The 16,132-nt window shown below is 46.6% G+C and overlaps 1 protein-coding gene across 2 annotated transcripts in view; it reads right to left on the bottom strand.

Annotated features, from left to right (window-relative positions):
- The window catches only part of DOCK3 (dedicator of cytokinesis 3), a 539,706-nt gene that overhangs the window by 169,947 nt on the left and 353,627 nt on the right, over positions 1-16,132 (bottom strand). For both annotated transcript variants that reach the window (XM_075939450.1, XM_075939449.1), the window contains exon 12: positions 15,579-15,726. In XM_075939450.1, coding sequence (XP_075795565.1) covers positions 15,579-15,726 — 148 coding nt within the window. The remainder of the gene's footprint in view (positions 1-15,578; positions 15,727-16,132) is intronic.

Raw genomic sequence — 16,132 nt, 5'->3', positions numbered from 1 at the left:
GGCCTATATATGCCACTGCTGGCTTGACTCCCCCTTCAGTTCCTTCTTGCTAGCTACTCCACAGAAGGAGGATGGCTATTGAAATGGATGTATATAACACAACAGTTACAAAAAATTGAGTAACCGTCTTTTCTTCAAGTGTTTGTTCATGTCAATTCCAATCAGGTGACTCTCAGAGGTGGGGTCAGAGTTAAGGAATCACTAATTGGAGTACTGCTCTAGTAAGCCCTGCATCATCTCTGGCCTGCAGGCTGATGGCATGAGTGGTGAATGTATGCACTGAAAACCAAGTTGCTGCCCACCAATTATCTTGGATTGGGACTTAGACAGGAACATGGTGGAGGAAGCCTGAGGTCTCGCTGAGTAGGCTGTGACTGCTGATGCTGGGATCTTTGTTAGCTCATAGCAGGTGCAGATGCAGTCTGAGATCCAAGATGGAATATGCTGTGATGATACTGGGAGACCTTTTATTCAGTCTGCTATCACCTCGAAGAGCTGAGTTGTTTTCCTGAATGGCTTTGTGCACTCAATGTAGAATGCAAGAGCTCACCAGACATCCAGGGTGTGCAGCACTTGTTAATGCACACCAGTGTGTGGTTTCGGATAACAAAAGATAGGAAAATGTCTTGCCGTGAGTGAAACTGGGATATCACCTTGCATAGAAATGCTGGATGTGGTCTGAGTTGCACCTTGTCCTTATGAACGGTCATGTAGGGAGGTTCAGATGTTAGTGCTTTCAAATTTGAAACCATTCTAGTGGATGTAAAGGCTATCAAGAATACCATCTTCCGGGACAGATACAAAAGGGAGCACATGGTGATGGGTTCAAAGAGTGTGCCCATAAGTTAGGTGAGGGCTAGGTTAAGGTCCCAGTGGGTGAAGGTGGGACAAATATAGGTAGAGTCTGTCCTTGAGAAAACAACTCACCATGGGGTTATAGAATACTGAGCAGCTTGAGTGCCCTGGGTGGAAAGCTGAGATTGCTGCTAGATAGACCTTGATGGATGATGGTGCTAAACCTTGGGGTCATAAGTGAAGGAGATATTCCAGAATGAGTGGTGTAGGCGCATGAAGTGAAAGTAATCACTGCTGTGCACAATAACATGATAACCTCTTCCACTTTGCAAAGTAAGTGGCCCTGGTGGAAGGTTTCCTACTGCCAAGTGGTACTTCTCTTACTGGTCTGGAACACTGTAATTCTGAGCTATTCAGCCATGTATCTTCCATGCCATGAGGTGGAGAGACTGGAGGTCCAAGTGAAAGAGACATCCATGATCCTGTGAGATTAGATCTGGGTGCAGTGGTAGGGCAATCAGGGACTCCATCAACAGTTCCAACAGTGTTGTGAACCAATGCTGGGTGGCCATGCCAGGGCTAGCAAGATTACAGTTGCCTTGTCCCTGTGGACTCTTAGCAGAACTTTGTGAATGAGTGAGATCGGAGGAAACACTTACATTAACTGACTGCTCTATGGAATCATGAACACATTCATGATAGAGCCCTGGCTATGGTTCTGGAAAGAGTAGAATGCCTGGCATTTCCTATTGCTCCTGGTGGCAAATAAGTCTATCCAGGGAAACCTCTACTTCAGGAAGACTGAATGGATCACATCGGGGCTGATGGACTACTTGTAAGAAAGGATCTGCTGAGACAGTCTGCCAGGCCCTTGTGCAGACCTGGGAGATAGCAGACCTACAGATGAATGGAGTGGACTATGCAAAAGTCCCAGAGTCTCAGGACTTTGTGGCAGAGAGGCGATTACTGTGATTCTCAATGTTGTTTATGTAAAACACAGTGGTGTTGTTGTCTGTCGTCACCGTCACACACTGACTCTGGATTTATGAGCAGAAGGTCTGGCAGGCTAGTCTCACAGTCTTTAGCTCCTTCATGTGAAGCTGGAATTCAGCTTGGTCTCACCTGCTCTGCATCCAAAGTTTCCCCAGATGTGCCCTCCAATTCTGGTTCAATGTATCTGTCACAAAGTCAGTGAGGGCAATGAGGGTTGAACGGGACTCCTTTGCAAACGACATGAGGGGAGAGCCACCACTGTAGAGTGTCCAAAAAATTGTTGGGAATTGTCAGTATTGAGTTCAAGCTGTCCCAGTTTGGTCAACAGACTGAGATATACTCTTGCCATAGTGGAATTGAGAGAGACTGGCTAATGTTGGCAAAGGACTGAAATGTGGAGTCTAGAAGAATGGCCCTTGCCTGTACAGTCCAGAATTGCCTCTGTTAACTCTATTCTTTGTATGGGAATTAACACAGACTTGTTTGTGTTCAGGAGGAGACCTAGATACTGGAATGTATTCATAGTCAGTTGGATATGGGCCTCCTCCTGCTCCCTAGAGCAACCCCAAAGAAGCCAATAGTCCAGACCTGAGCACCTCTCTTGCAAAGGAAGGCTGCTACCACCGACATGCACTTGGTGAACTCACAGGGGGCTACTTACAGTCTGAGGAGAAGAAAGGTGAACTGATAATGGCTGTGAGTCACCACAAACTTGAGGAAATGTCTGTGTACTGATAGAAGGGCAATGTGGAAGTACGCATCCTTTATGTCAAGGGCGGCACACCAGTTGCCCAGATCCAGAGAGGAAATGATGTTCTTTACAGGGACCATGCAGAACTTCAACTTCACCAAGAACTGGTTGAGGCTGCATGGTCTAGACTGGGACTGAGACCTATTTTGGCTTTGGGGATTAAGAGTAGGCCCAAAATTCATTCACTGACCTCTTGTTTTTGAAACTGTATTTCTCTCAGGTTATGTCTACACTTGCACCCTCTTTCGATAGAGGGATGCAATGCAGACATTCTAAATTGTAAATGAAGCCGGGATTTAAATATCCTGCACTTAATTTGCATAACTGCGTTATGGCGCAATTTCGAAATAAAAACGCTGTGTAGATGCGGTTATTTCGAAAGAAAACCCTTCTTCCAAAATAACTGTTAAACCTCATTTTATAAAGAATAAGGGTTATTTCAGAAGAGCTTTCTTTCAAAATAACCGCATCTACACAGTGTTTTTATTTCAAAATAGTGCTATTTTGAAATAGCGCCATAATGTGATTATGCAAATGAAGCGCAGGATATTTAAATCCCGGCTTCATTTACAATTTCAAATGTCTGCATTTGAATCCTTCTATTGAAAGAGGGTGAAAGTGTAGACATACCCTCAGTTAACTGGTATCAATCCATTCCTTTCCTTTCACAATCCTATATTCCTTTCAGAGGTCCTTTTCTTGCTGAACTACTAAAGCCAAATCCAGCTGGCCTTGCTTTGCAATTCTTATATTCAGAACGTCAAATAAATTTGATCTTTAATATATCTTTCTCTTCTAATGAGAAATGAAATGAATACCAGATAGTATCTGTAACATGATATAGTTTTTATAACACAAGAATATCATTGCCTATTTATGTTTCTCGATCTACATTGGAAGGTTTTGTTTGAAACAAACATTGCACAGATGGTTTTAACACATTACCCATAAGCAGCCTCCACTTGCCTACACTTGTTTCTGGCCCAAATTCTAGGGATCATAAAAGTGGTCTAAAGCTGTTTTTGCATCAACTACTCTTCTAAGTTTCACTTTTTGACCAAAGCCAAGGATTTGATTCGAGCTGCTTAATTTTAGGCATCAAAGTTTGAAAACTCAGCCCTAAATATATTCATCATTAATACATTTTTCATAGTTTTCCTGGGACATTTTACTAGTGAACAAATATATATATTATATATAAATAAAAAATTCCTCATTTGCAGTCCAAATTTCCTTTTTGGTTGTTACTTCCATAGTAAATTCACAATGCTGGCTGTTTCACACACAGCATTCGACTATTATGTCAAACACTGGGCAGAAGTAAAATGAAGGCTCTACCCAGCAAGGCAAATAGCAGCAAAGGTGTGTTATAAGATTAAAAGCAATTAGGCACTATACTTGCAATGAGAGAAAGGAATTTTGAAGCCAAAAGGTACTGTGTCAGATGAGGAAAAGGACAAGGGAACAATAGGATTGTGAAAAAGAGGACAAAAAGGAAAACTGAAAGAAGGAATAAGAAAAAAGTGATATCAGTTTAGGAAGATGGAAAAGAAAACCAATGGAGATAAGGCCAAAGGAGCAAAGAATTAAAGATGAAAAGGCCATACAGAAAAACAAGAGACAAGGAAAGTGAGCTAAAAAAATATGTACATATTTAGATTTATTAGTTTTTACTTAATTTTAAAAACAGTTTTATGGCTATATAATTAAAATGTATTATTACAAAGGAAACTTGAAATGGTGTATGTAATGATCTTATAACTATGGCACTGTGGTATTATGTCCTCTTTGCAAGGATATAACAAGACAGCAGGATTAAGAAACAAGAAAAACTCGATTGTGACAGATGAAGAAGTTACTCACCCTGTGCAGTAACGATGGTTCTTCGAGATGCGTGTCCCGTGGGTGCTCCACTATAGGTGTCGGGCTTGTCCCGGCGCCACACATCGGAGAACTTTCCTAGCCATAGTCTGCCGGACCACGCATGCGCGAAGCGCGGCTCGTGACTTTTTGCGCCGTTTGCATTCGTACGGTCCGGCTCCTGCCAGTTCCTCCTGATCCTCTTGGTCTGAAAGACAAAAATAAGAATTCCGAAGAGGGGAGGAGGGCGGGTCGTGGAGCACCCACGGGACACGCATCTTGAAGAACCATCGTTACTGCACAGGGTGAGTAACTTCTTCTTCGAGCAGTGTCCCGTGGGTGCTCCACTATAGGTGAATTTGCAGCAGTAGCCCCTGAAAGGAGGGGGGTTCGGAGCTATCGTACTGCGGCTGTGGACAGCACCGCTGTTGCCACTGCCCCATCTGGAAGGTGAAGGTTGGGAATAGCATAGTGTTTGGCAAAGGTGAAGTTTGACGACCATGTGGCAGCCCTACAAATGTCTTTTAGCGGGACGCCTTTCAAGAATGCAGTCGATGTAGCCACTACACGCGTTGAATGCGCTGTCAGTTTTGGCAATAGTGGTCTACTGTGTAGAGCATAGCATTCCTTTATGCAGTTCACTATGATTGACGAAATGCGCTGTGCTGACAACGGGTGACCATTAGAACGATTGGCTGTAGACATGAATAGCGTGTTTGTCTTCCTGATGGACCTAGTCCTCTCTATGTAGAAGGCCAGGGCACGCCTGACGTCCAGAGCTTGTAACCGAGCTTGCTCTGCCGAGACATGGGGCTTTGGGTAGAAAATGGGCAGTACTATCGCTTCATTGATATGAAATCGTGAATTCACTTTCGGGAGGAAAGTGGGTTGAGGTCATAAGATGACTCCTTGATCGGTAAACACTGTGTATGGGGGTAAAGCGGATAAGGGAGCCAGTTCACCAACCCGTCTTGCAGAGGTTATCGCAATGAGAAAGGTAACTTTCATCGTGAGAGTGCGCAGGTCACATGTCACCAAAGGCTCGAAGGGTTTCTGTGTTAACATGTTAAGAACTAGCTCCAAATCCCATGGTCATGCTGGCTGCGTGTGGTGTGGAAAAAGATTAGACAAGCCTTTCATGAAGCGCCGCATCATCGGGTGAGAGAAAACTGAATAACCATCCACAGCATGATGCAACGCAGTGATTGCAGCAATGTGCACTTTAATGGAGGCGCAGCTGAGAGAAGAGCTCTTGAGCTGCACGAGGTAGTCTAGGATACAGTGAATGGGCACGGAGTAGGGGTCCAGGCATGCCAACGAGCACCATGCAGAAAACCGTGCCCATTTGTGAAGGTAGGTGGATCTTGTGGATAACTTTCTGCTATGTAGAAGAATGTGTTTGACCTCTTGTGAACAGATAATGTGTTTGTTGGAACCATGCAGTCAGTGCCAGAATCTCGATGTGGGGGTGGAATAGCTGTTGATTGCTCTGGAAAAGAAGGTCGTGCCTCTTGGGCAAAGGGAATGGACGACGCGCTGACATTTGATGGAAGTAAGGAAACCACATTTGTCTTGGCCAAAAGGGAGTTATCAGGATTACCGTGGCTTTGTCCATTAGTATCTTCTGTAGTACTCTGGGGATTAGAGGTGTGGGAGGGAACGCATACAGCAGTTGATGGCTCCAATTGTATAGGAAAGCATCTCCCTTGGAGCTCTGTCCCATTCCTGCCCTTGAACAGTATTGGGGACATCTGGCATTCATGCAGGTCGCGAACAGGTCCACTGCCGGGAATCCCCAAGTACAGAATATGGTTGAGAGGACGTCCGGGTGAAGCTCCCATTCGTGCTTCACAGAAAAATGCCTGCTCAATGCATCGGCCATAGTGTTCTGTTGACCGGGTAAGTATTCTGCAATCAGGGAGATTTTGTGGTGGATGTACCAACTCCATAGAGCAATCGCCTCGGCGCAAAGCGACCGGGATCGGGCCCCGCCCTGCCTGTTTATATAGTATACTGTAGTCATGTTGTCGGTAAGAATTCGGATGGTTTGAGCACGAATCTTTGGGAGAAAGGGACGACCGGCATTGCGCACCGCTCGCAGTTCTAGGAAATTGATATGCATCATCGACTCTGCCGGGGACCAAAGTCCTTGCACTTGATTGTGCTGCAGATGTGCACCCCAGCCCAGCAAAGATGCGTCGGTGGTCAGTTGTATTGTCGGTTGTTGGCGATGAAATGGAACACCCGACATCAGATTTTTGGGAACTGTCCACCAGACTAAAGAATTTCTGACATGCGTAGGAATTGATACTCGTTTGTGGACATCTAGAACATTTGGAGTGTAAACAGTAGCTATTCAGTGCTGGAGACAACGCAAGTGCAGTCTCGCGTGTTCGACGATGTATGTCGTGGCTGCCATGTGTCCCAAAAGCTGAAGACATTGTAGGACTGAGGGCTTGGGACTGATGGTGATGGCCTGTATGAGATCTTGCATTGCTTGAAATCTGGTTATTGATAATAGAGCACGAGCGGTGGTTGAGTCGAGTTGTGCGCCTATGAATTGTATCGATTGGTGTGGCGTCATGGCCGACTTTGGGATGTTGATGATCAGGCCCAAGGTTTCGAAAACTGCTTTTGTGAGGTGTGTCAGGCGCAGCACCTCTGCCGCTGAAGACGCTCTGATTAGGCAGATGTCCGGGTAAGGGAATATTATTACACTGAGACGACGTAGGTAAGCTGTTACTACTGCCAGCGTCTTGGAGAAAACCCTGGGAGCCGATGAGAGACCGAAGGGCAGGACCCTGTATTGGAAATGGCCTACGCCTAATTGAAAATGTAGAAATAGTCTGTGAGCAGGGTGTATCGTTACATGGATGTAGGCGTCCTGTAGATCAATGGACGTGTACCAATCTCCACTGTGAAGGGCTGGAATGATAGTGGCTAGGGTAACCATCCTGAAGCGGTACCTGAGCAGATATTGATTTAGTCCTCTGAGGTCGAGAATCGGTCTCCATCCCCCTGATTTTTTCTCTGTTAGAAAATATCGGGAATAGAACCCCCGTCCCCTGAACTCTTTTGGTACTGTTCCTATTGCTCCGATGGTGAGTAGTCGATCGACCTCTTGTTTTAAGAGAGTCTCGTGAGATGGGTCCCTGAAAAGGGAAGGGGTGAGGGAGTTGGGAGGGGGTAAAGTCGTGAATGGAATGGTATGCCCTAGCGTGATCGTTTGCAGCACCCATCTGTCGATGGTGATGAGACCACCAGTGTTGGAAGGGTCTCGGGCGATGGTGGAATAATGCCTGAGGAGGGTTGGGATGGGTGTTCAGCAGAATGATGTACAGTCCCTCGACAGAGATGTCAAACTTGTTGCTAGGTATTTAGACGGCCAGATGTTTTTGGCTGAGGTCTTCTTTTCTGCTGGCACTGCCGGCTGCGTTGCTGGTCCTGCTGCCTGTATTGAGATGGTTGGAAGGTAAACGGTCTTTGTCTCTGATAGGGAGTAAACCTCTTTCGACTAAAAGGAGGCGTATACAACCCTAAAGTCTTGAGTGTGGTTCTTGAATCTTTACCAGAATGAAGCACCTGATCGGTTTTGTCCGAGAAAAGATTCTGCCTATCGAAGGGTAGGTCCTGGACTTTGGCAAGAAGGTCTTTAGGAACTGCAGCCTGATGCAGCAAAGAGGCCCTGTGCATGACCACGGATGTGGCTGTGGTACGCGCTGCAGTGTCTGCCGTGTCCAAAGCTATGTGGAGAGCTGTTCTGGAAGCCGCATAGCCTTCTTGGACCACTGATTTGAGGACCTCCCTCTTGCTCTCAGGTAGATGTTCCAATAGGGGCACTAATTTGGAATAGTTATCAAAGCTATAATTAGCTAAGAGTGCAGAATAATTTGCCATACGGAGCGTAAGGGTAGCCAATGAGTAGACCTTTCGTGCGAATAGGTCTAACTGTTTCATGTCCCTGTCCGGCACATTCAGTCTTTGTTGTGGGCCCCTCATTCTTTGCTGGGCTACATCGGCAACTAGAGAATTCGGTTGGGGATGAGAGAAAAGAAACTCCATCCCTTTGGCCGGGACATAATATTTTTTTATCTGCTTTTTTGTTAGTGGCCGGTGCAGAAGCCGGCAATTGCCATATATCGTCAACAATCTCAAGGATGGCATCATCCAGAGGGAGAGCCACCTTGGCCTGATGTGAAGGGTGAAGGTTCCTGAGGAGACGGTGGGACTTCTGTTGGACTTCTGCAATCTGCACATTCTGTGACGCCACCACTCTCCTGAAAAGGTCCTGAAATTGTCGGAGATCGTCTGACGGTGATGTGTCTTCCTGGAATACTGCATCATCCGGCGAGGAAGAGGACTGGGCGGTGGGAGATCGATCTTGTGACTGGTCCTGAATGGTATGTTGTTGCAGGACCTGTGGCTCGGGTGGCTGGGCAGGCGGGATACCTGATGGAGTTGGTGGTCTGGCTGCTGACCGTAAGGGTTGACACTCCCTGCTGGGTGGTGTGTGTGACCGGTGCAGAGAATACGATATCGAGGAACGTCATGTAGAAGAATGAGAGTAATGCCTGTAATAACGGTGGTGTTCCGGTGACCCATGGTAATATCGGGAGCAATGCAGTGATCTGCTATAGTAGCGGGCCCCGTGGGAGGTATAGTACCCATAGCGACTGGAACCTGATGGAGACCTAGGAGATCGGGACTGTTCCCTGGATCTCGGAGTTAGTGGAGGTGACCGGCGATAATGGCATCTTGGCGAGATCTGTGGAGAGCGGTAGGCCCTCTGCGAGTTTCTCATGGAGTGGGCTGAGCGCCCTGATGAAGGAGAAGGTGGTTCCAGTGAGAATTGGATGTTTTCCGGTGTGGGAGATGGTGTAATGATTCTCCAAGACCTTCGATGAGTGGTTATAGCAGTGTGTCCGACAGAAGGTCGTGTAGACTGTAGCTCTCCTTCAGTCGGTGCCGGTGGTGCCGCGTCAGAAGGCGGAGAGCCTTGTGGGAGAGCAGACTCCCGAGCCGGGGTGAGTTCCCGCACCGAAGAGTCACTCAGTGCTGGCGAATTACTCGGTGCCAGTGAGGGGCATGGTGCCGAGGGGCGACATGGTGCCGGCAGCGCGCTCCGTGCCGGAGGTTCGTTCGGTGCCGTCGTAGAAGTCGGTGCCGTAAGAGCAGTTGTAGGCGGTGCGGAGGGTGTTTTTGGTGCTGCATGCGCAGTCAGCGCCGGGGAAGGCTTCGGTGCCGACAATAACTTAGGCGCCGGAATAGTTGCGGGCTGCGGAACCGAAGTGCTGCGGCAGTGCTTTGCCTTAGAAGGGCCATGCACGCCCGAGGTGCCCGGTTTGTCCCCCACGCTAACACGCGTCGGGGGAAGGGAACGAGAAGGCGATGGTCTTTTCTTCACCTTCTTTGGGAACGGCTTGGCTGAGGGGACAGGAAGCGATATGGGAGTTGCCCCATCTTGTGGCTGTAATGCCCTGTCGAAGAGGAGCATTTTGAGCCTCATGTCCCTGTCCTTCCTCGCTCTCGTGGTGAGTTTGGAGCAATGAGGGCACTTCTGGGGTATGTGCCCCTCGCCCAGACACCTGATGCAGAAAGCGTGACCATCAGAGGCAGGCATTGCTTCCCGGCACGAGCTGCACTTTTTAAATCCAGGTGATCCCGGCATGGTCGCCTCTGTCTGCCTCTGACTGGAGTCAGGGGAAAACTATTTACAGATAACTTGAGGAAAATATATATATATTTTTTAAACTAGAACAACTATGACTAATAACTAACTATAGTAACTGGAAAGAACTAACTATGAACTAATCTAACTAAATCTAGTGAGTTCTTCCTCCCTCTCACTCTGACAGAGTTTGAGGAGAAACGGTATTCTGTCCGCGGCCAAGGACGGTCAGGAGGAACTGGCGGGAGCCGGACCGCGCGAACGCAAACGGCGCGAAAAGGCACGAGCCGCACTTCGCGCATGCGTGGTCCAGCAGACTACGGCTAGGAAAGTTCTCCGATCTGCGGCACCGGGACAAGCCCGACACCTATAGTGGAGCACCCACGGGACACTGCTCGAAGAAGAACAATCTTATTCAGACATAAATCTTTAACACTAACAAGGGAGAACCTAAAAGAATGGTAAAATAAACTGAATTTTAGTACAACAATTTTTTTTGTACACCTGTAAAGTCCCTGTTTAAATGTGATATACCTTTCAGCCTCATTCAAATGTCCTATAGTCTCCATCTGAAAAGTTTTGTGACTCAGTTATGTCAATTTTTCACTCTGAGGACATGTATACAGCTGATTCAGGCTTGCGGATAAGTGACTATTTAATTGCAGTGTAGGGATTTGGATTTGGATTGGAGCCAAAGCTCTGGGATCCCCCCCTCTTGCAGCGTCGTAGAACCCAGACTTAAGCCCATGCCTGAATTACTATACAGTACAATTAAAAATCCCCTTAACCTGAATCCCACAAACATGAGTCAGCTGATATGGGCCAACCATAAGTATTTAATTGCAGTGTAGACATATTCTGAGACAAGCTAAAGGTGTTAGGCTCTAGCCAAATAGGAGGCATGAACCAATCTTTTCATTTATGAAGGCCATAGTCCTTTCTCCAATGTCTATGCACACTTCTCCCCAGGCTCCAAAGGGGAAGTTCTCTCTCACCAACTCGTGAAGATACAGACAACTCCGAAACAGTAGCAGGTACCCTCACTAGATCTCAAACCCAAGCTATTACTTTTGCCCTATTATAGATATATAATGAGATCGGTTTTTCATAAGAACATAGAAACAGCCATACCTGGTCAGACCAAAGATTCAGCTAGCCCAGTATTCTGTCTTGTCACAGGAGCCAGTGTCAGGTGACCCAAAAGGAATGACTAAAACAGGTAATCTTCATTTGATTCATTCCCTGTCATTCATTCCCAACTTCTGGCAAGCAGGGGTTAAGAACACCATTCCTACCCATCCTGGCTAATAGCCAATGATGAACCTAACCTCCACATATTTATCTTTTTTGGACCCTCTTATGTTCTTGGGGGAGTGGCTCTCCACATTGGAGAGGACCATGGGAGTGCATGTGGCCCCACGTGCTCCCCCATGCATCGCCTCTACCTCTATGTATATCTTCAGGCACCTAAATATCATTAAAAATCAGGCCCTTATTTACTAATACAGATGGATAATCTTTTGCCCTATAATGGGCACAGTGCACAAGAATGTGAAACTGAATCTAAACAAAAGATATTTGAAAAGATACAGATGACTGAAGGAGAAGTGCACCACTGACTGAAGCTACTTTAATGGAAGCTGGCATAACTTACTATTTGCTGTTATTTAAAGAAGTGATGACTGAGTACTGATGAATATTTTCTCACTTGTTTCAGAGACCAAATTATCCAGAAGAAATGTTATATTTGCCAATTTGCATCATCCTTACTGGATGCTGTTAAGCAGTACAAAAGCCTTATTTTGTGTGATACCTGAATCTCTGACCACCAAAATACCCATACATCATTTCTCCTACAGCTAGTTTTCACAAAACCCTTCAACAACGATCAAATGCACCATATAAGTTGTACAGAATGATAATTATTGTGGATTTAAATTCCACACAGATCTACTAAAGAATTCCAGACCCACAAGAAAATCACTTTGAAAATAATCTGAATGTACAGCCATAATTCCCAAATTAAATATAGATTTTAATCTCGATGGCTACGTCTAGACTGGCATGATTTTCCGGAAATGCTTTTAACGGAAAAGTTTTCCGTTAAAAGCATTTTAGGAAAAAGCGCTTCTAGATTGGCACGGACGCTTTTCCGCAAAAGCACTTTTTGCAGAAAAGTGTCCGTGGCCAATCTAGATGCGCTTTTGCGCAAAAGGACTTTTGCCCGAACAGGAACAGCATAGTAATTCCGCAAAAAGCACTGATTTCTTACAGTAGGAAGTCAGTGCTTTTGCGGAAATTCAAGCGGCCAGTGTAGACAGCTGGCAAGTTTTTCCAGAAAAGCGGCTGATTTTTCGGAAAAACTGGCCAGTCTAGACACAGCCTATTAGTGCTCCTAAAACAAGAAAATGCCTTTAACCTTAAAATCTGTTTTTTAAATCTTTGTAAATTAAAAATATTTTAAACTGTAAATCTTTGAAAGCAACAGTTAAACTACTACTCCTTGTTATTGCAAAGCAATCTACCATGGGTAAAAGAACAGCTCACAGGTAATTTTAAGGCAATTAAATGTGCCAGTGTGTTTTCATAAAATCTGTCACTCAAACACCAGTATGAAATGGAATCTGAACATTGAAGGGAATGTGCAGGTAGAAGGAAGTTTTGGGTCAGGTGTGTGGGTATTTATTCATTAATCTGACTGGCATCTTACAGAGGATAAAGGAAGACTATTAGTGGACCTCCAGTACAAAGGGACAGTCTATGAACTTGCAGGCACACTCAGGAAATAACTGCCAATGTTCTCCATTTAATTAATCATCAGAAAGCAAAACTGATACAGTAAAGAAGCCAGCTCTGTGAGCGGTTGTGAATGGAAGCCAAACAAGACAATTTCAGTGTAGTCTGGAAAATCTGAGAGATTTATTTTAAGCAGGTCAAAGACAGATAATGCCACTGAGGTTAAAGCTAGAAATAAACTGCATATTAAAGGTTCAAAATATGACTCCAATACACTAAATTGATTGAGCAAAAGAAATACACTTGAACTCTGCATGCTTTTCTATCAGCAAAGTCTTCACTCGTATTATGAATGGCAATCAACAGTTTAGTCTTTAACCCAGTGGTTTACTGTCTTTTCGTGTATGCAATAGACTGGTGTATGGGCTCCATGGAAAACCCCACAACCCTTTCTGCCATGGCAGTATCTCAGCTTTCTTTTGTTCATTCTCTCTTTCCTCTCCTCACTCTTCCTTTTTCTAGGATTTTTAACAACCCCATTCATCTTCTTCCCTCCTTTTCTGCTTCCTATTTTTATACAGTTTTGCTTGCTTATGTTTGGAGCCCTTTCCTTCTGCTTGTTTCTCCCCGTATTGGAAATGGGGGTGTCCATCAGAAATCTGACCTGATGCTGAATACGAGACACCTGGTAAATGTATTTGTATTCAGGCATGTTCAATAGCAATCAGAACTATGCAGTACAAATGCTCAAATGTAGTTGACTAAGCCTGTTAAAAAGAAAGCACATTCCCATACACCTCTCTAACACAGGGATAGGGTGACAGACCAAACTAACCCAACTCTCCCTATCCAGTTCTCTCCACCCTCTATGCCTGGCTGGGCCCCTGGGACAGACCCACCTCTCCTGGTAGACATTGCATCTTCTCAAGGCAACATGTGGGGGGCACACAGGGTCATAGGCACCGCCAGGGCTGGCCTTAGGCTGATTCGCCCGATTCCCCTGAATGGGACCCCGCACCTGAAAGGGCCCCGCGCCCTGAACCCGGAAGTGTGCCGGGCGTCATGGGCAGCGAGTGAATATTCAGAGCCGGGGCCCTGCTTCAACAATATCTGGAGCTGGGTCTGTCCCCTGGCACTGCCTGGAGCAGGCTCCGGCCCCCACCAGCCGGCCCCGGACCATCCTTGCTGTGCGCGACTTTCAGTGCGGATCTCCCTCGCCGGCTGCTGCCATGCATGGTGTTCCCATGAGCGGGGATACACCCGGGCATGACATGACGTCACGGCCCAGGACTTTAAAACTCTTCGGCGCCACATTGTGCTGCGTGGTCTAGTTCTGAGTTTGGAGTCCGGGGCCTGAGTGCAGACTCCGGTCCCACAAAGTGGAAGGCAGAAGGTAGGGAGAGGGAAAACTAGGGGAAGGGGGTGGAGAGGGAGGGGTTTGTGTAGATGGGGGAGGGGCTTGTGCGGAGGGGGAGGAGGGAGAGGAAGGGGGGCTTGTGGGGAGCGGGAGAGACAAATGCCAGGGGGCCAAGTGCAGACAATGAGGAAAAGGGAGGAGGGGAGGTGTCAGTGGGAGGGGGGACAGGGTGATGCTGGGAGAGGAGAGGAGATGGAAAGGTCATTGAGGGCTAGAGAGGGGAGGAGGAGGTGCTGGGAGAAGGCTTGAAAGAAGCAGTGGGCATGAGAAAGGTAGGGATGGAGCAAGTCATGTGTGAGGGCACAGAGGGCCAGGAGGGGAACGGGGGCAGTGGGTGGTGAGGGGGTGGGCATCAGGGAAAGAGAGGGCAAAGGGGGCAGGGGCAGTGAGGGAAGGGGGAGGCACCAGGAGGGTACAGGGCTAAAGGAAGGTGCAGGTGCTAGGGGAGTCTGGGGGTGAAGCAGAAGGGCAGACACCTTCAGGGGAGGGATCAGCACCAGAGGAGAGAGGCAGGGCAGGTGTGTAGAGGGAGGTGTTAGGAGAGGGGATGAGGAGGAGTAGCTCTCATGATCAGAGTGGGGCTACTGGAGGAGTGGGCACAGGGGGGAGAGAAGGGCTGGTGGAGGGGCGCAGGTTGAAGGAGGGCCGAGGGCAGTGAGAAGAGCAGGAATCAGGATAGCCCGGGGGTGGGGGGGGCAGCAGGCACCAGGGGAGGAGACAGGGCAGCAGAGGGAAAAGGGAGAGGTTTATAAGGTATTTATTAATAACTTGGGTGCCACAGTGGCACATCCAAACAAGCCCCATGAACTCAGTACTGGTGCACAACACAAAATTCATTCTGCTCATGGGAGGAAACTCTTGGAGGGAACACTTCCCCCAGCCTCTCCGCCCCCGAGTTAATGTCACACACATTGGGTTAATGCAATTGCAGGATGGTTGCATGAGGGAGGTTTGGTGGGGGCCAAAATAATCCCTATTGTAGGAGGATGATGGGGAAAGTCCTTAGAAAGGGGTCACATGACACCTTTTACTTCTGGTCATGTGTCCATCTTGCTCCGAGAGTGTTACCTCCAGGGGCCTGGCTAATGGGAGTCAAGGGGTGTGGCTAATGGGGGTTAGGGACGTGGTTAACAGGGGTCAGGGCATGGCTAATGGGGGTCAAATAGTAAATTTAAAAAAAAATTCTTTGATGTGAAAAAGTGGGCCATTCTCAACCCATTTCCCAGGCCTATTTTGATTGCCAGTCCGCCCCTGGTGGCACATTTGCATTCTTCTTCACACAGTATTAAGACATAAACTGTCCTTTTTCCTAACTAATTGCTCATGCAGTTTCTTTCTCCTTCTAGTGAGTTACTCACGTGTAAACTTTGAGAACAAAGTCTTTTTCTTCCTTTAATTCAGAGATTGATTGAAGTACATCCATGATGCTCAATACTGCACAGCCATAGGGGCGACGATAATGTAGGTGGGAGGGACCCTTTTTGGAATCATTTAGAAGCATGCGACCTGAAACAGGCAGTGTGGTTAGAAATTAAAATGCAGCAATTATTTTTGCTCCTATCTTTCTGTTGCCTCTATGTAGGACATATACATACATACACACAGTGCAGAGCTTTCTAGGTACTGTATAGATATTCTAAACTTTCTGTGTCCCTCTTTTAATATTCTTACAAATATAAATCAACATTGTCAATTGCTACATAGAATTCTTTTAACTGGGACATTTCTGTCTATTATTCTTATTAAATTATTGTCCCATGAAGAGATGAGATTTCTTTAAACAGCCTCAAAAAAACCTGAAATAAAATATTGTACTTAATATAAATGCAAGAAATATTTATCTGGTATCTTCTCAATTAAAACACTAACATCTTAACACCTTGGCATTGGCTAAATACACCCCCATTAAGCA

Source organism: Pelodiscus sinensis, chromosome 11, assembly GCF_049634645.1.
Source record: "Pelodiscus sinensis isolate JC-2024 chromosome 11, ASM4963464v1, whole genome shotgun sequence".
Taxonomy (NCBI): domain Eukaryota; kingdom Metazoa; phylum Chordata; order Testudines; family Trionychidae; genus Pelodiscus; species Pelodiscus sinensis.
Note: the sequence above shows the minus strand (reverse complement) of the source record. Positions and strands in the feature narration are given on the sequence as shown.